The sequence below is a fragment of the Trachypithecus francoisi genome, unplaced genomic scaffold (assembly GCF_009764315.1).
Source record: "Trachypithecus francoisi isolate TF-2019V2 unplaced genomic scaffold, Tfra_2.0 Lachesis_group0, whole genome shotgun sequence".
Classification (NCBI taxonomy): domain Eukaryota; kingdom Metazoa; phylum Chordata; class Mammalia; order Primates; family Cercopithecidae; genus Trachypithecus; species Trachypithecus francoisi.
The window spans coordinates 75,173,564-75,199,420 of NW_022681453.1; the positions used below are offsets into that span (position 1 = coordinate 75,173,564).

General features: G+C 39.4%; 1 protein-coding gene and 1 pseudogene across 5 annotated transcripts in view; both read right to left on the reverse strand.

The window, feature by feature from the left end:
* Window positions 1–25,857, reverse strand: part of GRAMD1C (GRAM domain containing 1C) — a 117,603-nt gene that overhangs the window by 16,118 nt on the left and 75,628 nt on the right. For all 5 annotated transcript variants that reach the window (XM_033211229.1, XM_033211227.1, XM_033211228.1 and 2 more), the window contains 3 exons: window positions 25,006–25,168; window positions 18,131–18,268; window positions 1,045–1,163 (listed from right to left, as the gene is read on the reverse strand). In XM_033211229.1, coding sequence (XP_033067120.1) covers window positions 1,045–1,163; window positions 18,131–18,268; window positions 25,006–25,168 — 420 coding nt within the window. The remainder of the gene's footprint in view (window positions 1–1,044; window positions 1,164–18,130; window positions 18,269–25,005; window positions 25,169–25,857) is intronic.
* LOC117084515 lies at window positions 13,274–17,933 on the reverse strand (annotated as a pseudogene).

Below are 25,857 nucleotides of genomic sequence, written 5' to 3' on the forward strand. Positions count from 1 at the left end.
TCAAGACCAGCCCGACCAACATGGTGAAACCCCGTCTCTACTAAAAATACAAAAATTAGCCAGGCGTGGTGGTATGTGTCTATAATCCCAGCTACTCAGGAGGCTGAGGCAGGAGAATCGCTTGAACCTAGGGGGCAGAGGCTGCAGTGAGCCGAGGTTATGCCACTGCATTCCAGCTTGGGCGACAGGAAGACTCCGTCTCAAAAACAAAAATCAAATTGAATATATGAAAGAGTAGAAATGAAGTATAATGACCCTCATGAGCTCATTAACTAGCTTCAGCAATACTAACTCCTGCCCAGTCTTGCTTCCTTTGTCCTCCGTCCCATATTCCCTGCCTCTGCCACCATCCTCTGCCCGGCTAGATGACTTCTAAAGGAAATCGTAGACATCAATATAATGCCATCCATAAATACTTCACTATATCTCTTTATGGATTCTTCCATATATCTCTTTTAAAATAAATATGATTTTCTTTAATATACAGCTGTAATACCATTACTATACATAAAAAATAAACAATTCCTGAAATCTTATAAATACCTTTTAACAAATGGTTTGTTTGAATTAGGAGTGGGTTGATACACATGCCTTTTAAGTCTCTTTTAACCTGTAACAGTTTCTCATCTCTTTTTTCTTGCCATTTGTTTATTGAAACTGTCTTGGCCGGGTGCGGTGGCTCAAGCCTGTAATCCCAGCACTTTGGGAGGCCGAGATGGGCAGATCACGAGGTCAGGAGATCGAGACCATCCTGGCTAACACGGTGAAACCCCGTCTCTACTAAAAAATACAAAAACTAGCAGGGCGAGGTGGCGCGCGCCTGTAGTCCCAGCTACTCGGGAGGCTGAGGCAGGAGAATAGCATGAATCCGGGAGACAGAGCTTGCAGTGAGCTGAGATCCGGCCACTGCACTCCAGCCTGGGCGACAGAGCGAGACTCCGTCTCAAAAAAAAAGAAACTGTCTTGTAAATTGGTGAACTATAATAGGCATCTTCTCTCTTCCCCCACACATGACTCTTCTGGACACTGACAAAGCAGACGTACCTGCTTTTCAGTGGCAGTGGTGCATTTTCCAGTAAGTGGACTATTAAGGACTATAGTGTAGGTCATGGTTCTCAGCTGGTCACCTCCAAGTTCTGCAGTCCAAGGGGTAGATACTACATCTAACCACAGCAAACACAAAATGAGTTAGTTCTAGAAACTTGAATAGTATAACTGTAAATGAAATCAAAGGAGTTTCTGAATTATTAAAATTTCTATTTTTGACTAGTGCTAACTTCCTTATAACTGGGTATTGTAAGTTTAACATTAAAGAAAAGAGAGATTAAATGTTGAGCACTCTCCTTAAATGTGGCATATTGCCCATCTCTGACCCATTTATTTCTAAATTGTTTATTAATATCCTTTATCCTTTAAGATAAAATTAAAAGTTGTTTCATCTGTAAGCTTCCTTTTAAAGTCCTCAGTACCTATGAAGAGAAGTAATGATGCCAGCTTTATCAAACAGAGACGGAACAACACTTGAACATTCCCATCATTGAGGACAAAACTTTAAAAGATTTTTGTCATTATGAAACCATCTGACCTTGATATCAACTTACATAGAAATTATATCAACATTATGAGAAATCATGTAATGTCAGTGGCTTGTCTGCTAAAATCTTTAATCAAGATAAGGCAATGGAACATAAATGATTATATAATTGTCTTAAGAAGACTATAAGATCATATCTTTATGTTTATGGCAAGATCCTGGTAAAAATTCTCTTTTATTTGCTTAGGGACAATATAGTAATTAAATACACACTTGAACAGAAATATAGTTCTAGAACACAGTGAAGGTCATTTCATGGAAGCCAAAAATTTAAAAAGTATAAATAAAAGCGTTAAAAACTCTATTGAGAGACATGACTATATCACCTAATGGCCTAGCACAAATCGACTTAGGCAAGTACCAGCATGTTTGACGGCTATTCACCAATATCCTAAAGCATAGGAGCCTTTATCTAACCCATTATACTCATCATCAAAGGAAGGAAGGAAGGCTTTAGAATACAGCCAGTTTTACTCAACTTCTTTTATATTGCTAGATGTGAGGATTTAATGAGGGATCCTGAAATTGCCTTTTGAGTATCTGGCAAAATCTTGTAACTAAATTAAAAAGGCAAAATCACAAACCATAGCGTCTATCATCCAGGATTTGCTGTACAATGATTTATTTAGGTATATATAAAAGAAGATATACAACTAATTCTAAATTACTTTTCAGAAGATTACTTTGGTCATATGTCAGCCTGTTTCAGGAAAATGATACAATCTATTGTTAATCAGAAATAGAATTTAAAGATGTAATTTAATTCTGCTGTTAAAACTGCACACTACTCAATGAAGCAACTATCAACAAGGATAAATGAAAAGTATTGGTCTTCCCATGAATGTTACCCTTGTAGTTTCAGTGATGTTACCAATAAGATCTACTGAGTATTGCTCACCAGAACATCACCTAATTAACATCATCCTGGAATAGTCAATCCTCCAATACCTAAATAAAGCTTATCATAATGTAAAAAAACCTGAATGAATTGTAGGAAAAATGGCTAGTACGCAAAAGGACATAAGAACCATTTTGAGGCCGGGCGCGGTGGCTCAAGCCGGTAATCCCAGCACTTTGGGAGGCCGAGACGGGCGGATCACGAGGTCAGGAGATCGAAACCATCCTGGCTAACACGGTGAAACCCCGTCTCTACTAAAAAAAATACAAAAAACTAGCCGGGCGAGGTGGCGGGCGCCTGTAGTCCCAGCTACTCCGGAGGCTGAGGCAAGAGAATGGCGGGAACCCAGGAGGCGGAGCTTGCAGTGAGCTGAGATCGGCCACTGCACTCCAGCCGGGTAACAGAGCCAGACTCCGTCTCAAAAAAAAAAAAAAAAAAAAAAAAAAAAAAAAAAAAAAAGAACCATTTTGATATATTAATCCAAAATAACAGAAGGCAGGAATGGCAGAATTTTAAAAATCCTTTGATGTAATAGCGTTTTAAAATTGGTGAACCTTCATGCCCATTAGGATAGCTATTATAAATAATAATAACAAGTGTTGGCAAGGATGTGGAGAAATTGGAAACTTTGTGCATTCCTTCTGGAAATGTAAAATGATACAGTCATATGGAAAATAGTATGGCCACTCCTCAAAAAATTAGATTGAATTTTAATTTTTATATGATGCAGCAATTCCATTTCTAGGTATATAACCAAAAGAACTAGAAGCAGGGACATGAACAGATAATTGTATGTCAATGTTCATGGTGGCATTATTTACAATAGCTAACGTGTAAACAACCCAAATGTCATTAATGGATGAATGGATAAACAAAATGTGGTATCTACATGCAATGGAATATTATTCAGCCTTAAAAAAGGAATAAATTCTGATACATGCCCCAACATGGATGAGCCTCGAAGGCATTATGCTAAGTGTATTAAGCCTGTCACAGAAGGACAAACATTGTATTATTCCACTTATGCAAGGCACCTTGAGTAGTCAACTTCACAGAGACAGAAAATAGAATGGTGATCATCAAAAATGGAAGAAATGGAGGGTTAGTGTTTAACAAGTATAGCATTTCAGTTTGGAAAGATGAAAAAGTTCTGAAGATGTATGGTGGCAATGGTTGCCCAATAATGTGAATGTACTTAATGCCACTGAGCTGTCCACTTAAAAATGGTTAAATGGGAGCCGGGCGCAGTGGCTCATGCCTGTAATTCCAGCACTTTGGGAGGCCAAGGTGGGTGGATCACGAGGTCAGGAGATCGAGATCATCCTGGCTAACACAGTGAAACCCCATCTCTACTAAAAATACAAAAAAATTAGCCGGGCATGGTGGTGGGCACCTGAGAGGTGGAGCTTGCAGTGAGCCAAGATCGCGCCACTGAACTCCAGCCTGGGAGACAGAGCGAGACTTCATCTCAAAAAAAATAAAATAAAAAGGTTAAATGGTAAATTTTATCTTATGTACATTTTGCCATAATTTTAAAATTGATGAATCTAGGCAAGTGGCATATGGATGTTATTACACTATTCATACAATTTTTCTGAAGCTTTACATATTTTTAAATGTAAAAGTTGGGTAAAAAGACTTAAAACTGAGCTTTAATTAAAGGTACTGTCAGGGAGTTGGGTCAAGATGGTGAACTAGATGGTGAACTAGAAGCTGCTCATGTGTGCTGCTCTCACAGATAGGAAACAACAGCATTGGTGAACACTGACCCTACTAGCTGATCATCTAAGAAACCATGTCAGAATTCATCCAGGCAGCAAGGGGACACAGAGGGCAGAGAGGAGCAAAGCTGGGCAGTAGCTCCTCTGGGATCAGTGCATCTGGGGGAGCCCACCCCCAATATTTCAACATAGGTTCTTTCTATTTTCCCTAAGCATCAGTCAGCTGAGAAATAATGAGAAAAAGTACAAAGAGAAGAATTTTACAGCTGGGCCTCCAAGGGAGACATTATATATTGGTAGGACCATGAGGCCCACCTGAGCTGCAAAACCAGCAGGTTTTTATTAAGGACTTTAAAAGGGAGGGGGTGTACAAACAGGGAGTAGGTCACAAAGATCACATGCTTCAAAGGGCAAAAAGGAGAACAAAGATCACATGCTTCCGAGGCCAGTAAAGATCACAAGGCAAGGGGCAAAGCAAAGGTCACAAGGCAAAGGGCGAAATCAAAAACTCCTGATAAGGGTCTATGTTCAGCTGTGCACGTATTGTCTTGATAAACATCTTAAACAACAGAAAACAGGGTTCGAGAGCAGAGGACCGGGTCTGACCTCAAATTTACCAGGATGGGGTTTCTTCCCCACCCTAATAAGCCTGGGGATACTGCAGGAGACCAAGGCATATTTCAGTCCTTACCTCAACCGCATAAGACAGACACTCCCAGAGCAGCCGTTTATAGACCTCCCCCCAGGAATGCATTCCTTTCCCAGGGTCTTAATTATTAATATTCCTTGCTAGGAAAAGAATTCAGCGATATCTTCCCTACTTGCACATCCGTTTATAGGCTCTCTGCAAGATGAAAAATATGGCTTTATTCTGCCTGACCCCACAGGCAGTCAGACCTTATGGTTGTCTTCCCTTGTTCCCTGAAAATCACTGTTATTCTGTTCTTTTTCAAGGTGCACTGATTTCATATTGTTCAAACACACGTTTTACAATCAATTTGTACAACAGTGGTCCTGAGATGACATGCATTATCAGCTTACAAAGATAACAGGATTAAGAGATTAAAGACAGGCATAAGAAATTATAAAAGTATTATTAGGGAACTGATAAATGTCCATGAAATCTTCACAATTTATGTTCAGAGACTGCAGAAAAGACAGGCCTAAGAAATTATAAAAGTATTAATTTGGGGAACTGAAAAATGTCCATGAAATCTTTGCAATTTATGTTCCTCTGTCACGGCTCCAGCCAGTCCCTCTGTTTGGGGTCCCTGACTTCCCACAACAAGCATGGAGCCAGGAAAAGCTCCTCAATATGGAAAAGGATTAGTGAGTGAGAGTTCCCTGGAGGACTGTACACAGGGACCTGTGCAAGACTAGGATTGGGAGAATTCCCCTGGTTCCCCTGGCCCCACCCCACGCTTCTAAACTGAGGCAGAGAGCCACCCCAGAGTTTCTGCAGTGACCACTCTCAAGTCCATGGGGATCTCTATAAGCCTTGGACTCTGGAACGGAATGACACCAGTACCATATCCCCAGCAGAGGCCACGCTCCTGCCTGGGAGCAGTAAGATTATTGCACTCTGCCTTGCCATACAAGACTTGGTGCTAGCCTTCAGCCCAACAGTCCCACTGCTGCCTGAAATTAGCTGGCAGCCACAGCTTCCTGTTGTCCGAGGCCATGCCTGCTAGAGTGTCCAGCCCAGTGGTCTCACTTCTGCCTCAACTATGTGGGCAGGCACAACCCCGTGTTCCCCTAGGAAGTATCCAGACAGCAGACTAGGTGACCACATCCAGTCCCACAGCTCTTAGCTGAGTAGGACATGCAGACCTGAGTGATGCCCAAGGAGGGAGAAGCCCTCCCTTTCAGATCACTGAGAGAGGTGAGATGCCCAGGTTTGCAAGCCAGTGGAGGGGCAGAGTGTAATTCTTGCTGCAGGGTTGACCTGGCACGCATATGGCCTGTCTGCCAACCATGGCCTCTGCTTAAAAGAGCCCTGTGATTCAAAACACTCAACAAAAGAAATGTGACACAGAGCCAGTCAAAGGGGGCTCCTCCAAGGCCCAAGAGCTGACTAGGGTAGGGGGTTATCACTTTCCCTTTTCACCCCAGAGCACTACTACCAACCATGCCAAAACACAAATGAGTTGTGCTGCAGCATTAAGAGCTTATCTGCCAGCTAATACTCTTAAACACTACCTACTAGATCACAGCCCAAAACACAACACCAAAATATTTTGTCAGTATACAATACCTGTGAAAACAAAGGTGACACCTGTGAAAACAAAGGGCTCCCACCAGCACCCCTGCCCCAGTCAATGCACAAGCACCCCACCATGCCATCATGGCTGCTGGCATTCATGAGCAGCACAGATCCCACTGCCACCACCCCAGTGAATTGCTTTGGCCAGCAACCCCATTGGAGTATTGTGGCCAGTGAACCAGGAACAGCTTCACCCCTCCAGTGCAACAGATTTCTAATGTCGAAGGGCCAGAGAACAAAGCTGGGGACACACAAAATTGTGTGCTCTAACTCTAGCCCCCCACAGTTAGAGCACACAGTCCAGGAGTTCTGAGCTGAGCCTGGGCCCCCTGAAATCTTCCAGAAGTGAAGACGGTCAACTGAACTCACCTTACCCCACAATCAAACCCCCATGGGCATCAAAAAAAAAAAAAAAACCCCATCCAAAAGACAGCAGCTTCAAAGATTAAAGGAACATCAGTCCATACAGATGAGAAAGAACCAGTGCAAGAACTCTGGCAACTCAAAAAGTTGGCGTGTCTTCCTACCTCCAAACAATTATACTAGTTCCCCAGCAACGGTTCTTAACCAGGCTGAAATTACAGACATAGAATTCAGAATATAGATAGGAATGAAAATCATTGAAATTCAGGAGAAACTCAAAACCCAATCCAAGAAATCTAAGGAATACAATAAAATGGTACAAGAGCTAAAAGACAAAATGGCCATTTTAAGAAAGAATCAAACTGATCTGATAGCACTGAAAAACTCACTCTAAGAATTTCATAATACAAATTACAAGTATTAACAGCAGAATAGACCAAGCTGAGAAAAGAATCTCACAGGGCTGGTTCTCCAAATTAACTGAGACAAAAATAAAGAAAAAATAATAAAAAAGAACAAAACCTCTGAGAAACACGGGATTATGTAAAGAGACCAAATCTATGCCTCACTGGCATCCCTGAAAGACAGGGATAGAGAACAAGCAATTTGGAAAACATATTTGAAAATATCATCCACAAAAACGTCCCCAACCTCACTAGAGAGGCCAATATTCAAATTCAGGAAATGCAGAGAACCCCTATAAGATACATACAAGACAACCATCCCCAAGACACCTAGTCATCAGATTCTCCAAGATCAACGTGAAACAAAAAATATTAAAGGCAGCTAGAGAGAAAGGGCAGGCCACCTGCAAAGGGAACCCCATCAGGCCAACAGAGGACCTTTCAGCAGAAACTATATTTGAGGGCTTGAGGGCCTATATCCAGCATTCTTAAAGAAACTAAGACCAAGAATTTCATATCCAGCCAAACTAAGTTTCATAAGTGAAGGAGAAATAAGATCATTTCCAGACAAGCAAATGCTAAGGGAATTTGTTACCTGCCTTACAAGAAGTCTTTAAGGCGCTACTAAACATGGAAATGAAAGACTGTTAGCAGCCACCACAAAAACACACTTAAGTACATAGACCACTGACACTATAAAGCAACTACACAATCAAGTCTGCAAAATAACCAGCTAAACAACATAATGACAGGATCAAATCCACATATATCAATATTAACGGGCTTAATGCCCCAATTAAAAGGCAGCAGAAAGCTGGATAAATAAGTAAGACCCAACCGTATGCTGTTTTTTTTGTTTTGTTTTGTTTTGAGACGCAGTCTTGCTCTGTCACCCAGGCTGGAGTGCAGTGGTGTGATCTCAGCTCTTGGGTTCAAGCAATTCTCCTGTCTCAGCCTCCTGAGTAGCTAGGACTACAGGCAGGTGCCACCATGCCCAGCTAATTTTTTGTATTTTTAGTAGAGATGGATTTTCACCATGTTAGCCAGGATGGTCTCGATCTCTTGACCTCGAGATCTGCCTGCCTAGGCCTCCCAATGTGCTAGGATTACAGGCGTCAGCCACCGTGCCCAGCCAACTGTATGCTGTCTTTAAGAGACCCATCTCACATGCAATGGCATCCATAGGCTCAATGTAAAGGGGTGGAGAAAAATCTGGCAAGCAAATGAAAAATAAAAAAAGCAGAGATTGCTATTCTAACCTCAGACAAAATAGACCTTAAGCCAACAATGATTTAAAAAGACAAATAAGAGCATTACATAAAGGTAAAGGGTTCAATTCAACATGAAGATTTAACTATCCCAAGTATGTATGCAATCAACACAGGAGCATCCAGACTCATAAAACAAGTTCTTAGAGATCTACAAAGAGACTTAAATAACCACACAATAATAGTGGGAGGCTTCAACACCCCATTAACAGTATTAGACAGATCATTGAGGCAGAAAACTAAGAAAGATAGTTGTGACCTGAACTTGACACTTAACCAAATGGACCTAACAGACATCTACAGAGCTCTCCACCCCAAAACAGCAGAATATACATTCTTCTCATTTGCACCAGGCATATACTCTAAAAACTGACCACACAATCAGCCATTAAACAATTCTCAGCAAATATAAAAAACCAAAAATTATATTAACCACACTCTTGGACCACAGTGCAAAAACAATAGAAATCAATACTAAGAAGATCACTAAAAATCATACAATTACATGGAAATTAAACAACCTGCTCCTGATGACTTCTGAGTAAACAATGAAATTAAGGCAGAACTCAAGAAATTCTTTGAAACTAATGAGAACAAAGACAAAAAACACCAGAATCTCTGGGACACAGCTAAAGCAGAGTTAAAAGTTTACAGTGCAAAACACCCACATGAAACAGAAAGATCTAGAAAGAACAATCTAACATTACACCTAGAGGAACTAGAAAAACAAGAGCAAATCAACCCCAAAGCTAGCAGAAGACAGGAAATAACCAAAATCCGAGCTAAATAGAATGAAATTGAGAAGTGAAAAACCATACAAAAGATCAATGAAATCATGAAATCATAAGTTGACTCTTTGAAAGAATAAATAAGATTAATAGACTACTAGCTAGACTAATTTAAAAGAGAAGATCCAAATAAACAAAATCAGAAATGACAAAGGGAACATTACCATCGACCCCACAGAAATTTAAAAAAAAAAAAAAAAAAAAAAAACCCAGAGACTATTATGAACACCTCTATGCACAAAAACTAGAAAACCTAGAAGAAATGGATAAATTTCTGGAAATACAGAACCTCCCAAGATTGAGCCAGAAAGAAACTAAAACCCCATACAGACCAAGAATGAGTTCCAAAATTGAACCAGTGATTAAAAGCCCATCAACCAAAAAAAGCTCAGGACCAGATGGATTCACAGCCAAATTCTACCAGACATGTAAAGAAGGGTTGGTACCATTCCTACTGAAACTATTCAAAAAAAAAAAAAAAAATTGAGGAGGAGGAACTTCTCCCTAACTCATTCTATGAGGCCAGCATCATTCAGCATCATTCTGATACCAAAACCTGGCAGAGAAACAACACAAAAAGAAAACCTGATGCCAATATGTTTGATGAGCATTGATGCAAAAATCCTCAACAAAATATTAGCAAACTGAATCCAGCAGCACATTAAAAAGTGAATTCACCACAATCAAGTAGGCTTTATCCCTGGGATGCAAGGTTGGTTCAACACACGCAAATCAGTAAGTGTGATTCATTACATAAACAGAACTAAAAACAAAAACCACGTGATCATCTCAATAGCTGCAGAAAAGGCTTTCAATACAATTCAACATCTGTTCATGTTAAAAACCCTCAACAAACCAGGCACTGAAGGAACATACCTCAAAATAATAAGAGCCACCTATGACAAACCCCACAACCAGCATCACACTGAATGGGCAAAAGCTGGAAGAATTCCCCTTGAGAACTGGAATGAGACAAAGATGCCCACTCTCATCACTTCTATTCAACATAGTACTGGAAGTCCTGACCAGAACAATCAAGCAAGGGAAAGAAATAAAAGGCATCCAAACAGGAAATCAAACTGTATCTATTTGCAGAAGATATGATTTTTATATCTAGAAAACCCCATAGTCTGCCCAAAAGCTCCTAGATATGATGAGCAACTTTGGCAAATGTTCAGGATACAAAAATCAATATACAAAAATCAGTAGTTTTCTATACCCAACAACATCCAAGCTGAGTGCCAAGTCGAGACCACAATCCCATGCATTATAGCAAAAGAAAAAAAAGTAAAATACCTAGAAATACGGTTAACCAGGAAAGTGAAAGATCTCTACAACAAGAATTATAAAATATTGCTCAAATAAATCAGAGATGACACAAATGGAAAAACATTCCATGCTCGTGATAGGAAGAATCAATATTGTTAAAATGCTCATACGGCCCAAAGCATTTTATAGATTCAATGCTATTCCTATCAAACTACCAATGACATTCTTCACAGAATTAGGAAAAAACTTTTCTAAAAATTATATAGAACCAAAAAAGAGCCCAATAGCCAAAGTAATCCTAAGCAAAAAGAACAAAGCTGGAGGCATCACAATACCCAACTTCAAGCTATACTATAAGACAACTATAACCAAAACAGCATGGTACTGGTATGAAAACAGACACATAGACCAATGGAACAGAACAGAGAGCCCAGAAATAAAGCCACACACCTACAACCATCTGGTCATCGACAAAGTTGACAAAAAAAGCAATGGGAAAAGGACTCCCTATTCAATAAATGGTGCTGGAATAACTGGCTAGCCATATGCAGAAGATTGAAACTGGCCCCCTTCCTTACACCATATATAAAAACCAGCTCAAGATGGATTAAAGACTTAAATATAAAACTTAAAATTATGAAACCCTTGAAGAAAATTTAGGAATGACCGGGCACAGTGGTTCACACTTGTAATCTCAGCAGTCTAGGAGGCTGAGGCAGGTGGATCACTTGAGCTCAGGAGTTCAAGACCAGCCTGGGCGAGATGGTGAAACCTCATCTCTACAAAAAAATACATAAATTATCCAGGTGTAGTAGTGTGCACCTATAGTCCCAGCTACTTGGGGGGGCTGAAGCAGGAGAATTGCTTGAGTCCAGGAGGTTGAGGCTGCAGTAAGCTATGTTTGCACCACTGCACTCCAGCCTGGGTGACACAGTGAGACCCTGTCTCGAAAAAGAAAAAAAAAAAGAAAGAAAATTTGGAAAATACCATTCTGGACATAAGCCCTAGCAAAGATTTCATGATGAAGACATCAAAAGCAATTGCAACAACAAAAAAATGGACAAATGGGGCATAATTAAACTAAACAGTGTCTGCACAGCAAAAGAAACTATCAACAGAGTAAACAGACAACCTACAGAATGGGAGAAAATATTTACAAACTATGTGTCTGAAAATGCTCTAACATCCAGAATCTATAAGGAACTTAAAGAAATTAATAAGCAAAAACACAAACAACCCAATAAAAAAGTAGGCAAGGGATATGAACAGACACTTTTCAAAAGAAGACATACATCTGGCCAGCAAGCATATGAAAAAATGCTCAACATCCCTAATCACTAGAGAAATGCATATCAAACCACAGTGAGATACTATCTCACACCAGACAGAGTGGCTATTATTAAAAAGTCAAAAAATAACAGCTGTGAGGTTGCAGAGAAAAAGGAATGCTTATACACTGCTGCTGGGAGTGTAAGTTAGTTCAGCCATTGTGGAAAGCAGTTTGGCAATTTCTCAAAGAACTTAAAACAGAACTACCATTTGACCTGAGAATCCCATTACTGGGTATCTAACCACAGGAATATAAATTGTTCTACCATAAAGACACATGCACAAGTATATTAATCACAGCGCTATTCACAACAGTAAAGACATGGAATGCACAAAAATGTTCATCGCAGCACTATTCACAACAGTAAAGACATGCAATCAACCTAGATGCCCATCAATGGTAGACTGGATAAACAAAACATGGTATATATACACCATGGGATAGTATGCAGTCATAAAAAAGAACAAGGCCATGCCCTTTGTAGCAACATGTATGGAGCTGGAGGCCATTATCCTGAGTGAACTACTGCGGGAACAGAAAACTAAATACCCATGTTTTCACTTACAAGTGGGAGATGAACACTGAGTACACATGGCCACAAAGAAGGGAACAGTAGACACTGGGGCCTACTTGAGGGTGGAGGTGGAAGGAGGGTAAGGACTGAAAACTACCTATTGGGTACCATGCTTATTACCTGGGTCATGAATTAATCTGTACACCAAACTCCCAAGACACACAATTTACCTGTATAACTAATGTGTACATGTACCCCTGAAACTAAAAGATCAAAAACATTTAAAAAGTGGTGTCATGTAACTGTAAACAATGATTTAAAAGAACACAGATTTAAAAGACCCCCTAATTTTGGCCAGGCGCGGTGGCTCACACTGTAATCCCAGCACCTTGAGAGGCCGAGGCAGGTGGATCACCTGAGGTCGGAGTTCGAGACCAGCCTGGGCAACGTGGTGAAACCCCATCTCTATTAAAAATACAAAAACAAAATTAGCTGGGCGTGGTGGTGGGCACCTGTAATCCTAGCTACATAGGAGGCTGAAGCGGAGACTCACTTGAACTCGGGAGGTGGAGGTTGCAGTGAGCCGAGATCGCACCATTGCACTCCACCCTGGGCAACAAGAGCAAGGCTCCGTCTCAAAATAGATTTTAAAAAAGACCCCCTAATTTTATTTATTTTTCTCACATGAAAATGTTTAATGTTTATGCTGATGCATATTTGAGTGCTTATCATCAAATCAAAGTGTGAAGTAAAAAAAGGCAGTTTAAGAAAGTTCCAGTGTTTCAAAGAGAGCACTTTTTAAAAGGTATATACATAAAAAACATTTCATTATACCATAAAATAAATGCAGCACCATAAGATAAAGGAAGACTAATATATATGAAGTTTTGGTCTTTCTCCCCTCTACAGCTGCAACCATCTTCAACCTGCTGAACTTAACTCAGTGGTTACAGGAATTTTTTGCTTTTTTTTTTGGTCTCCTATTCAGTTTACATTTCAGGCTGTTCAGCAGATGCCTGTGATTCTGGAGATTCAAATCACTGGTGAAAGTTTTTTCTCTGTTTCCTCAGTTTTTCAGGAGCTTTTCTTCATAAAATGATCTCCCGCTGTTTGAAGTACCTTCAGTCTTCCTCATCAACAAAAACTAAATTCAAAAAGTACCTTACTGAAAATTTTTTGTTCACATCTCTCTGATTGTTGGAGTAGGGTCATATCCCAGTAAAAATAGTCTCATTGGAATTGATTCGCCTTTTACTGGTGCACCATCCATTATTTCATATTTGGTGATTGTTTCTGTTTCTGCTGTGGTACTGGGTCCAATTCCTGTGATCTCTTTTTTGATCAATTGTAACTCCATATGTTGTATTTTTATTCTTACTACCAAGAAGTAAATTTTTCCGACTATTACATGCTTTAAATGATACTTTGACTTCTTATATCCAAATTATATATGTAGACAATCTTCAATGCCCACTTTTTTTTTGTTGTTTGTTTGTTTGTTTGTTTGGAGACGGAGTCTCACTCTGTCGCCCAGGCTGGAGTGCAGTGGTGCGATCTCGGCTCACTGCCAGCGCCACCTCCTGGCTTCACGCCATTCTCCTGCCTCAGCCAGTAGCTGGGACTACAGACGTCCGGCACCAAGCCCGGCTAATTTTTTGTATTTTTAGTGGAGAAGGGGTTAAGTGGAGACGGGGTTTCACCGTGTTAGCCAGGACGGTCTCAATCTCCTGACCTCGTGATCCGTCCGCCTCCGCCTCCCAAAGTGCTGAGATTATAGGCCTGAGCCACGGCGCCTGGCCTCAATGCCCACTTCTGTCTTAATACAATTGTTAACATCAGGACAGGTGGCAAGGTGGTGAACAATAAGATCATATTCTTTTACTAAATCTGTCAGTGTTCTTCCTATTGTCACTTTAAGAAAATACCTCCAGCGAACATTTGCATAAATTCAGAATCATAACTTCTTCTCTGAGTCAGTTCTCCAGGTGAGGTTAGTTCTTGCATTAGGTTTATAAATTCATGAGCCCTACTCTTGTCATTGAAAAGTTCCATTTGACCTATAAATTCAATTCTAATTCCTTCGTGCTCTAGCCTCTATCCAGGTTGCTTAAAGGTTACATTTACCTTTCCTGAAACAGATTCTCCATTATAAAGAGACAGTGTTTTTCTACTTTGCCATTTTCAGTTTTCATTTCTGTCATTTTCCTGGCTTCCCCATCATTAAAGACAATATCGATCTCACAAATTAGACCAAAAAAAGCCTTCAAGAAAACTCATTGTCAGCACTGCTGCCACATCCCCCCTACTTTACTCCTCTTCACTCAGGAGAACTCTCAGACCCAGCTCCCTATGCTCAGCACCCCCAATTTGGAAAATTTAGATCCAGTGGTGGTCATTTGAGTGCTAGAATTAGATTTAATCCACAAATAATTATATTTAAAAATCATTATATTCTTACTATTTTAAAAAAGAAGCCTTTGAAACTCGATCTCAAGAAATACCAGCCCAGGTGTGGTAGCTCACACTTGCCCCACTTTGGGAGGCTGATGTGGGAGGATCATTTGAGGCCACAAGTTCAAGACCAGCCTGGGCAACATAGGGAGATGCTTGTCTCTATAAAAAATGTTTTAAAATTGGCCAGGCATTGTGGTGCACACCTGTGGTCCCAACTACTGAGGCTGAGGTAGGAGGATCACTTGAGCCCAGGAGGTAGAGACTACAGTGAACTGTGATTGCACCACTGCACTCCAACCTGGGCAACAGAGCAAGACCCTGTCTCAAAAAAAGAAAGAAAGAAATACTACAACTTTGATTACCAGGTAGCAAGTCAGAGGAGAGCAGCACGCTTTGTAGTCATGATCAGATTCTCTTTTGTAATAAAGCTTCTGACTAATTCTAGGTCTAGTCAGCAACATATTTATAAATGTTTAGATTTAGAATTAGCTGGAAGCCTTTGTTTTGCAAAGCCATTTATAACATCAGACAGTCAATATAATCATTGATATTGAAGCCAGATATATCAGAAAACAAATGCAGTTGTGTTTCAGAAAACAAACTTCATTTATCACCAGCATAGAACAATTCCTCCTGGGTCTTTTCAGCCATAAAAATGGCAGTGCAACATTAATGGGCATCCTCTCAGAAGATAGAGAGAAATAATGTACCCAGTTCTTCTGAAATACCAAGTTCTCTAGGTAGAAATGAGTCACAAGAAAATACAAAATAGATTCAGAAGAAATATAATAAGTTAAATATTAGCTACTGAGTAAAGAGGAAGATTTGTATCTCAGGCATCCCACATTTTCAAAACTGGAAGAACAGAAAAAATAATTTTTTAAAATTATAAAACTCATAATCACAAGACAATAGCTATTGATAGCAATCTCTTTGCTACTCTACCATCAATAATAAGAACAAAATTGATTTTGGTTCCTAGTATTCATAACAATATCATCTACGAATACATAATTACGTGTAGGCTGGGCATGGTGGCTCACGCCCACAATCCCGGCTCTTTGGGAGGCCAAGGCAGGTGGATCACCTGAGCTCCGGAGTTTGAGATTGGCCTGCAGCAACACAGCAAGACCCTGTCTCTACCAAAAAAAAAAAAAAATGCCAAGCATGTTGGTGCATGCCAGTAATCCCAGCTACTCCAGAGGCTGAAGCACAAGAATCACTTGAGCCCAGGAGGCGGAGGTTGCAGTGAGCTGAGATTGCACCATAGCACTCCAGCCTGGGTGAGAGAGCGAGACCCTGTCTCAAAAAAAAAAAAAATATATATATATATATATGTTTACATAAAAGTTTCAAATAAAGGAATAATATCTAATGGTTAATAAAATACTTAGATTATAAACTAAATTGCGGCTGGGCGCAGTGGCTCATTCCTGTAATCCTAGTACTTTGGGAGGCTGAGGGAGATAGATTGCTTGAGCCCAGGAGTTTGAGACCAGCATGGCCAACACGGCAAAACCCCTCTACTAAAAAAAATACAAAAATTATCCAGGCGTGGTGACGCACACCTGTAATCCCAGCTACTCAGGAGGCTGAGGCACAAGAATCGCTTGAACCTGGGAGGCAGAGGTTGCCGTGAGCCGAGATTGCACCTCTTCACTCCAGCTTGGGTGTGGGTGACAGAGCAAAACTCTGTCTCAAATAAATAAATAAATAAATAAATAAAATTGATTATAGAACAACTTTCTCTTTGACTATGTCAAATGACTCACCTTATATGAATCTCTGCTGCTGCTGCTGAATTCTAATTTTATGTAGCAGGCTAAATCATGTGCTCCCAAAGTTAATAAAATATCTAAAATATTTAGGATAAATTCAGTTGCAAACTAACTATAAGCTTATTTGAGATGTTTACCAAAATAAAACTTACATTTATTTATTTATTTATTTATTTATTTATTTATTTTGAGACAGTCTCAATCTATCACCCAGGCTGGAGTGCAGTGGCACAATCTCAGCTTACTGCAACCTCCAACTCCCAGGCTCAGGAGATCCTCCCACCTCAGCCTTCCAAGTAGCTGAGACTACACGTGTGTACCACCATGCCCAGCTAATTTTTGTATTTTTTGGTACAGATGGGTCCAGGCTGGTCTCAAACTCCTGGGCTCAAGCAATTCACCTGCCTCAACCTCCCAAAGTGCTGGGATTATAGGCATGAGCCACCATACCCAGTCCCAAAATAAAACTTTTAAACACATAATCAATGAAATTCTTCTTATGAGGATTTAACCATTAATTACCAATTAAGAAATTTAACCAACTTCTTAAGTGGAACTTTTAAAAATATATTGTCTTTGACGTAGTCCATAGATACTGCAGTCTCAAGTGTATAGCTCCATGATTTTCACAAAGGGAATACATACATGTACCACCACGCCGATCAGGATATAGAACTTACACGAGCATCCCAAAAGCTCCCTCGCAGTCTTTACTTACCTGACTCTCCACAACAGTAACTACTATGCTGACTTTATGTCCATAAATTTGTTTGGCCTGGTTTTTATCTTTACATAAAGAAATTATATAGCATGTACTCTTTTATATCTGGCTTCTTTTGCTCAACATTGTTATCTGTGAGTTCTACTCATATTGTTACAAGTATCAGTACTTTGTATTTTTTTTCATTGTTATATAGGATTCTTTTGTGGGAATATACACAATCTATTCATCCATTCTATTACTGATGGCCACCTGAACTGTTTTGAGTTTGGGACCATCATAAATAATGTTGCTATGAACACTGTAGTACATCATTCAGAGTACAAATGTACCCATTTCTGATGAATATATACCTAGGAGTGGAACTGCTGAGTCACAGAGAGTTCATACCTTTAGTAGTTACTGCCAAGCTTTTTGGCAAAGTGGGTGTTGCAATTTACACTCTACCAATATTCAGTTGTTTCACATGAAACCATTTTGAATTGAGTTCAACCTAATTGAATTGGTACCTTAATGAATAAATATACTTTTAGTTTTCAAAAGGTCTGAACTTACTTGTTGGAAGCATTACCTAATTAAATAATTATACTGTTCACATGTGAATTTAACCAAATATTTGAATACCAGTTTATATACTGCCAAAATAAAATCAAAGCATGTCTAATTCTTCCTCCTCACAACATAAATCAGTTTATATAGGCTCAACCTTCTAAGAATAATAGCATTCTCCCAAATTTATCATTAGGTAAGAACACAAGGACTAACCTATTATATTTCTAGAACTGGCAAATTTCTGCATAAAGCGTGAACTGGTAAAAAGCAATTCAAACATTCTGTCAGCACTGATATGAAAAACACGGTTGATAAAAAGTCTTCCATGAAGATCTTTCTCAGAAACATTTTCTGGAAAAACAGAAACACAAACCAAAAGAGAAGAAATAAAGAAAGATTATTTTAACGCTTTAGGGGGTTTTGTGGGGTTTTCTTTGTATTGTTTTATTTGGGGCATAAAATCATTTTTAAATATGATTACAATGAGGAGAACATTCCAGAACACTATTAAAACTCCAAATAGGAATTAAATATATACATATGTACAACCTATAACTATGCATAACAATATATAGTTAACTAAACTACATATAATCAATATTTCAACTGTCAAAACCCAAAAGATACAGAAGTATTTAACTTGAATGATACCAAATGGCCATAATACTCAAAAGAATATTTCAAAAGGGACAAAGACAATATACAGACACATAAGATAGTATCTACCATAGAAATTAGCAACTTCTACCTCTGAATGCTCACTCAGTAAATATTAATTTGTCAATGGCTATAATATCTGCTGCACTTAGCTTATCAGCCTGAATAATGTTTCAACTTGACTTAATGTTCACTACCCAAAGACAAGAATGACTATAATCACAACCTATTCTCAACACCACACATTAAAAGAACTAAGAAATCCTTCTGAAAAGTATTCATCAAAGCTAAATAATGCCCAATGAAATATTACATTTTTTCTGGGAATTTGATAATCATAATGGTGTTGAAAACTACTAGTGACAAATAAAGAAGCAATATCTTGCTCACCTATTCTCATATGCCCTGGAAATATTATATAAAATAGCCCATACTTACATAGTGCTTACCATATGTTAGACATTGTGCTACATACCTTACAAGTATTGACTCATCCTCACTGCAATGCTATGAGATAAGTGGTAATTATCATCATTATTTCCAGATGAGGAAACAGAATCACAGAAATAATTGCCAAGGCCCCATGGCTAGTGAGTGACTGACCTGGAATTTGAACTCACTCCAGCTCCAGAGCACACAAACTTAACATCTATTTTATACTGCCAGAAGGAATTTAACTTAGAAGAACCAAACAGAAAGAAAAAAAAAAATACCTAGGAACAGAAGCTTGGCATAATAGAGGAAGTATCATAAAGCAATCCAATATGAAATTGTAATGATTTCAGGACCAGGATCATTTACTATTATTTCAAGGATTATGCCCCATTGATACAGAATAAAAATTGCTACAAAGGCTCCCCATGTTTCAGAAATCAAGCTCTAAGAATGATCTGGGTAAAGCATCTGTCAATATTAGTCAGGTGAAATCAAAGGGCAATAGTCTATGAATCAGAAAAACTCTTCCAAGCTCCAGCTTCATCCCCAGCTATTGCTATTAATTCCCCATTGAATGATTTGTGTCTCCCTATTTTGCTTGAGGCATAAAGGACTTACGGATATCAGATAGATATTGATTTGCTTCTCCCTTCAACAATACTCTATGTAGGCAAAAACTATTTACTGCAATTTCTTTTTTTTTTTTTTTTTTTTTTTGAGACGGAGTCTCGCTCTGTCGCCCAGACTGGAGTGCAGTGGCCGGCTCACAGCTCACTGCAAGCTCCGCCTCCCGGGTTCATGCCATTCTCCCGCCTCAGCCTCCCGAGTAGCTGGGACTACAGGCACCTGCCACCACGCCCGGCTAGTTTTTTTTTTTTTTTTGTATTTTTTTAGTAGAGGCGGGGTTTCACCGTGTTAGCCAGGATGGTCTTGATCTCCTGACCTCGTGATCCGCCCGTCTCGGCCTCCCAAAGTGCTGGGATTACAGGCTTGAGCCACCGCGCCCGGCCAATTTCAAATAATGGCTCCTTCAGCGTAGAAATGAATCACAAAACTAGGAAATTTTGCTAAGCTTTGTGAGGTAACTTTCCAATTAGGCCTGGGAAACAGCTTTTTCTGACATGTAAGTATTATATGTTCATTGTAAAAATAATTCAAATATTCACAAAGGAAGAAAACAACTAAAGGTGATTCTGTTGATCTTGTTCATTTCCTTCACAGAACCTATCCTGACTTGTAGTTATACTTTTATTGGTTTATTGACTTATCTTTCTCCTGCTCACTATACTAGATCAACATACTATCACTAAATAAAATGATGTTTGGTTTAAAGTGATCTGCAATCTCCCTCACTCCCTCTAAAACCATACACACGTCCCCAATCTCCTGGGATGGTTTACTTTTTGTGACCTTTTCAATTGTCAGTTCAGTTCATTGACTTCAACCATCTTCATAACTTAACAACTTTAAAAAAGTAAAAAAATAGATTCATTATTTTACCCATTAAATACATATGACAAGTCCAATATTTTGGAATGTGCTTAGGGAAACCAGTAGGAGCACTTGATTTGTTATCTAATGATAATCTAATGAGAAAAAAATCACCATACACTTTAAATAAAACTCCCCAAACAGAGGTCTGAATGTTACATATACCTTCTCACTGCTGTAAAGCCAAATAGCCTTTGCAAGGAGCAAAGTGTGATCAGAGTTCATGTGCAATAAAGAATCTATACACTACTACTCTTTATTTCTAGATATGCACAATTTTCATCAGTTTTATTGTTATCCTTTATGCAACTTACAATGTTACTTTTATAGGATTTTTTTTTTCTTTTTTTTTTTTTTGGAGACAGACTCTCACTCTCGGAATTAAAAGCTTGTGCCACCACACTCAGCTAATTTTTGTATTTTTAGTAGAGATGGGCTTTCATTACATTGGCCAGACTGGTCTTGAACTCCTGACCTCATGTGACCCACCTGAGTCGGCCTTCCAAAGTGCTGGGATTACAGGCGCATGCCACCGCATCCAGCTGAAACTACTTTGGAATGACCATTCTTATAAAAGCAGCAGGTGAGAAAGAAAAAAAAAGAATCCTGGTTTTGGTGTTACTTACCTATTTGGCCACTGGGGGCCAGAGGAGATCTTCCTAAAGTCCTAAATTCAGGTAAACAGTGTATGACTAATCCATGCCCTGCTGCATACTAAAGCATGAATGGTAAGGACACTAATAAAGCAGTCGCTATGCTACCCTTGATCTTTCCAATGTCTCCTACTACACTGACTTCAGTGGAAATGATCTTACAATTTTAAGAAAAAGAGTCCTTAAAATGCCTACTTAATAAGTACAACAACAAGCCTCAAGTTATTTGTACTAAATTTTCCTTTAAACAACTACTTTCATTATATTTTTTGCTTTCTCTTTCTCTTTCCCTTTCTCTCTCCTATTGGTGGTTACAAGAAAGTAACACAATCATAGTGTCTATAACATCTATCCTCAAAACTGAAACATAAGTATTATTATTATTATTATTATCTTTTTTTTAAAGAGACAGGATCTGGCTCTGTAGCCCAGGCTAGAGTGTAACGGTGCAGTCATAGCTCACTGCAGCCTTGACCTCCTGGGTTCAAGTGATGCTCCTGCTTCAGCCTCCTGAGTAGCTAGGACTACAGGCATGCACCACGATGCCCCGCTAATTTTTTATTTGATGTAGAGACAAGTCTTGCCCAGACTGGTCTCAAACTCCTGGCCCAAGCAATCCTCCCACCTCGGCCTCTCCAAGTACTGGGATTACGGATATGAGCCACTGTGTGCAACCAAGAAAAACTAAAATTTTTGATCTTTCTCAAACTTAAAAGCAGTATAACACACACAATCTATATTTTGGAAGTTTTTAAAATATGTTTTAAAAAATTAAATTTTATATTAAGGAAAACACATTAACATAGTAAGCTTACATCTACATAAAATGGTTGGGAAATGGGCTTACATTGACTAACACAATATTATTGTGTGCTGGGTATTATATATAAAGCAGCGGAGATGTCTCTTCTTCACTCCTTCCGAGTTAAAGGTGCCCAATTAGGGTAATTCCCAGCCTCTCTCTACAACTTTAACTCACTCTAACCAAAGGAAGTAGATTATTGTTATGGACTGAATGTTTGTGTCCCCACAAATTCTGTTAAAGCCCTAACTCCTGGTGTGGCTGTATTTGGAGATGGGGCCTCTAAAGAAAGTAATTCATTGGCCGGGCACGGTGGCTCACGCCTGTAGTCCCAGCACTTTGGGAGGCCGACGCGGGCGGATCACGAGGTCAGGAAATCAAGACCATCAGGGCTAACACGGTGAAACCCCGTCTCTACAAAAAATACAAAAAATTAGCCGGGCGTGGTGTCGGGCGCCTGCAGTCTCAGTTACTCGGGAGGCTGAGGCAGGAGAATGGCCTGAACCCGGGAGGCGGAGCTTGCAGTGAGCTGAGATCGCGCCACCGCACTCCAGCCTGGGCGATAGAGGCTCCGCCTCAAAAAAAAAAAGAAAGAAAGAAAGAAAGAAAGTAATTAAGTTAAATAAGGTGGGTCCCATATCTGGTAGAATTAGTGTCCTTATAAGAAGAGATACCAGACACTTTGGGAGGCCGGGGTTAAAGGATCAGTTGAGGCCAGGAGTTCAAGATCACCCTAGCCAACATGAGGAAACCCCCCCTCTACTAAAATTACAAAAAATTAGCGGGGCGTGGTGGTGCATGTTTGTAATCCCAGCTACTCCAGGTGTTCCAGAGGCTGAGGCACAAGAATCACTTGAACCCTGGAGGCAGAGATTGCAGTGAGCCAAGATCATGGCACTGCACTCCAGCCTGGGGGACGGAGCCAGACTCTGTCTCAAAAAGAAAAAAAAAATACCAGAGTTGCTCATGCACGCGCTCTCTCTCTCTCTCTCTCTCTCTCTCTGTGTGTGTGTGTGTGTGTGTGTGTGTGTGTGTGTGTGTGTGTCTCTGTTGCTCCCTGCTCCTCCCTCACACTTTGCCCCTCTATCCATGAGCATGTGCTAAGGAAAGGCTATGTGCAGACACAGTGAGAAGGTGGCAAGCCAGGAAGAGAGCCTTCACCAGAAACCAACTCTGCCAAACCTTGATCTGGGGTTTCTATCCTAAAGAATTATATGAAATAAATTTCTGTTGTTGAAGCTACCCAATCTGTAGTATTTTGTTATGCCAGCCTGAGCTACTAGGACAGTTAGTAAATGTGGAAGGAGGATGCTGGGTAGGCTTGTCACACCTCTGTCCTTCCTTCTGGATCTAGGTGCCCACAGAAGCTGGTTCTCCTCCAGGGGGATCGTCCCTCCAGTGGGGGAGGAGGTTGAACATTGCCTGTGACTGATAGGTAAGTCCACCTCATTCTTCACTCCATCAGCAGCCCACTTATCTTTCACACATATTGACATCCGCTGACTTTGTTACTATTAGTATAAAAGGTGATATTCTGGCCTCTATCTGACTTGCTCTTCATTTTCTTTCCCAATTTGTTACCACCAGGGTGGTCAAGAAGGACTGCTATTTGTTGAGCCCACTCTAGACCCCATGTACACATGGATTACAATACAAAACAAAATGGATTACAATACAAAATGTGAAAAACATCTAGAATATAATACTCTTGAAATTCAGAAGGCCTTTGGGTCATGATTCTCTTTATCATCATATTAGGATCAAGCTTAATCTCTGCTGGCCTTCTAAAAACAAATAACTTTTTTGTTTGGTTTTGTTTTTTGAGACAGAGTCTCGCACTGTCGCTCAGGCCAGAGTGCAGTGGCGCGATCTTGGCTCACAGCAACCTCCGCCTCCCGGGTTCACGAGATTCTCCTGCCTCAGCCTCCCAAGTAGCTGGGATTACAGGTGCACACCACCACACCCGGCTAATTTTTTGTATTTTTAGTAGAGACAGGGTTTTACTACATTGACCAGACTGGTCTTGAACTCCTGACCACGTGATCTGCCCGCCTCGGCCTCCCAAAGTGCTGGGATTACAGGCGTGAGCCACTGTGCCCAGCCAAATAAGTTTTTTTTTAAATGCCATATGGAATATTATTATCATTTATCTTTATAATAAATTTCAAATATAGAATGTTCCTCTAAAAGTGAATTAAAATTAAATGGAAATTGACTACAGTAAAAACAAATCAAAGTCAGGAGCAATTATGATGAACTTTCCATGCTCTTGCTTTCAAAAACTCATCCCATTATGCTAAAACATAACAACAGTCAAAAGCTCGCATCTTCACACAAAAATATTGGAGTAACACTGATGAGTACACTTTTTAAAAAACCATTTAAAGAGAGAAAGATTTCCTCTCTAGAATTTTTGAGAATCTTCTTTATTTCCTTTTGGAGGCTACCCAATAATTTAAATTAGTATTCATGTCAGAATGCATCCCTGCCATAACTACTAGATTTCATAATTATACACAAAACAAGTTTAGAAAAACCTTGCTAAGGTGTCTTTTTTAAAAAGGAGGAAAAGAAAATAATTTGGGCAGTATTGAAGTAAAGTAAAAAGAAAACTGGATGGAGACACCTGGTCATTAACTCAAGTTCTGCATAGTTAACTAGCTGCATGATTTTAGATTTAGTCTTATTTTCCCTACCAGGAAAATGAGGGATAGCCTAAATGAAATAATATGTCACTGTACCTATGACGTGTGAGCATATTTCACTGCCTGGTATATAGGAATGGGCATACAGAATTTTTATTAACACCACATTTAAAAGCTAAATGCAAAGAAGCTTTTCAGATTCCAGGCTTCTGAAGACAGTGGAATACATTAGATTTAACAGCCTCTTTCTACTATTTTCTATAAGCTTCCATTCCTTTTTTGGTTCTTTATAGGGTGAGACTGTGTCTAATGAAACTAAATTCTCAATCTGCACACCCCTATTACAAAGATAAACATAAAAAGACATAACTGAAATTTTAATAAAATTTATAAGAAATTCTTTACCTTCATCAACAGAATCTGAAGTGCTGCTTTTGTCCAGAGAAAGATACTCATCTTTATTCAAGTCCAGTGACTTTGATGGCACTCTAGTTAACTTCTTTTCCAAAGCTGGTAAGAGACTCTTTTTGGTCTGTTTTTCATTCTGGGACTCCTCTTTGCCTAATCCCTAAAAGGTAAGCAATCCAGTTTCAAAATAAAAAACAGATTTAGCTTAGATTTTGCAGTGAGAACTTTAATATTAAACATACTTTGAAATATTGCGCTTTGAAAAATATTTACAGCATTTTGTTTGTTACACTCGCATCACATTTCCAATGCTTTTAAATGTCAGTCCATAAAATACGAGTAAATAATATACACCATTCTAAAGTCATCCTACACAATAATAAACAAGTTTATGAAAAACATCATAGAAAAAGAGCTTCACAGATCATATAAGTCACTTATGCAGAAGGAAAAGGGGACAAAGGACAAAAATAATAGAACAATCCATTCTTCAGGGTAGACAAGGGAGAAGAACCAAACCCAGTTAGCTTCCCCAGTCAATGCCTGCCCCATCATCTCAAGGAAGAAAACTCACCCATCTCTCAAGACCTAACGGGGAAATGGAAAGAAAATGGAGAGATAAAAGTCACATATGAGTACAGTGGGAGAGAGAAGATTAAAACAAATTAATTTCATAGCAAACTCATAAAAACACAATTGGCTTTGCTGCAACGGGACTAAGACATTAGGCATTAAGATGTATTTAATACATGATGCTATCTATACTTTCTGGGAGGGTTTAATAAAGATGATCATCTCTACAATAAATTTAATGTTAGGCATTAAAGTATGATGCTATTGCTATGTTAG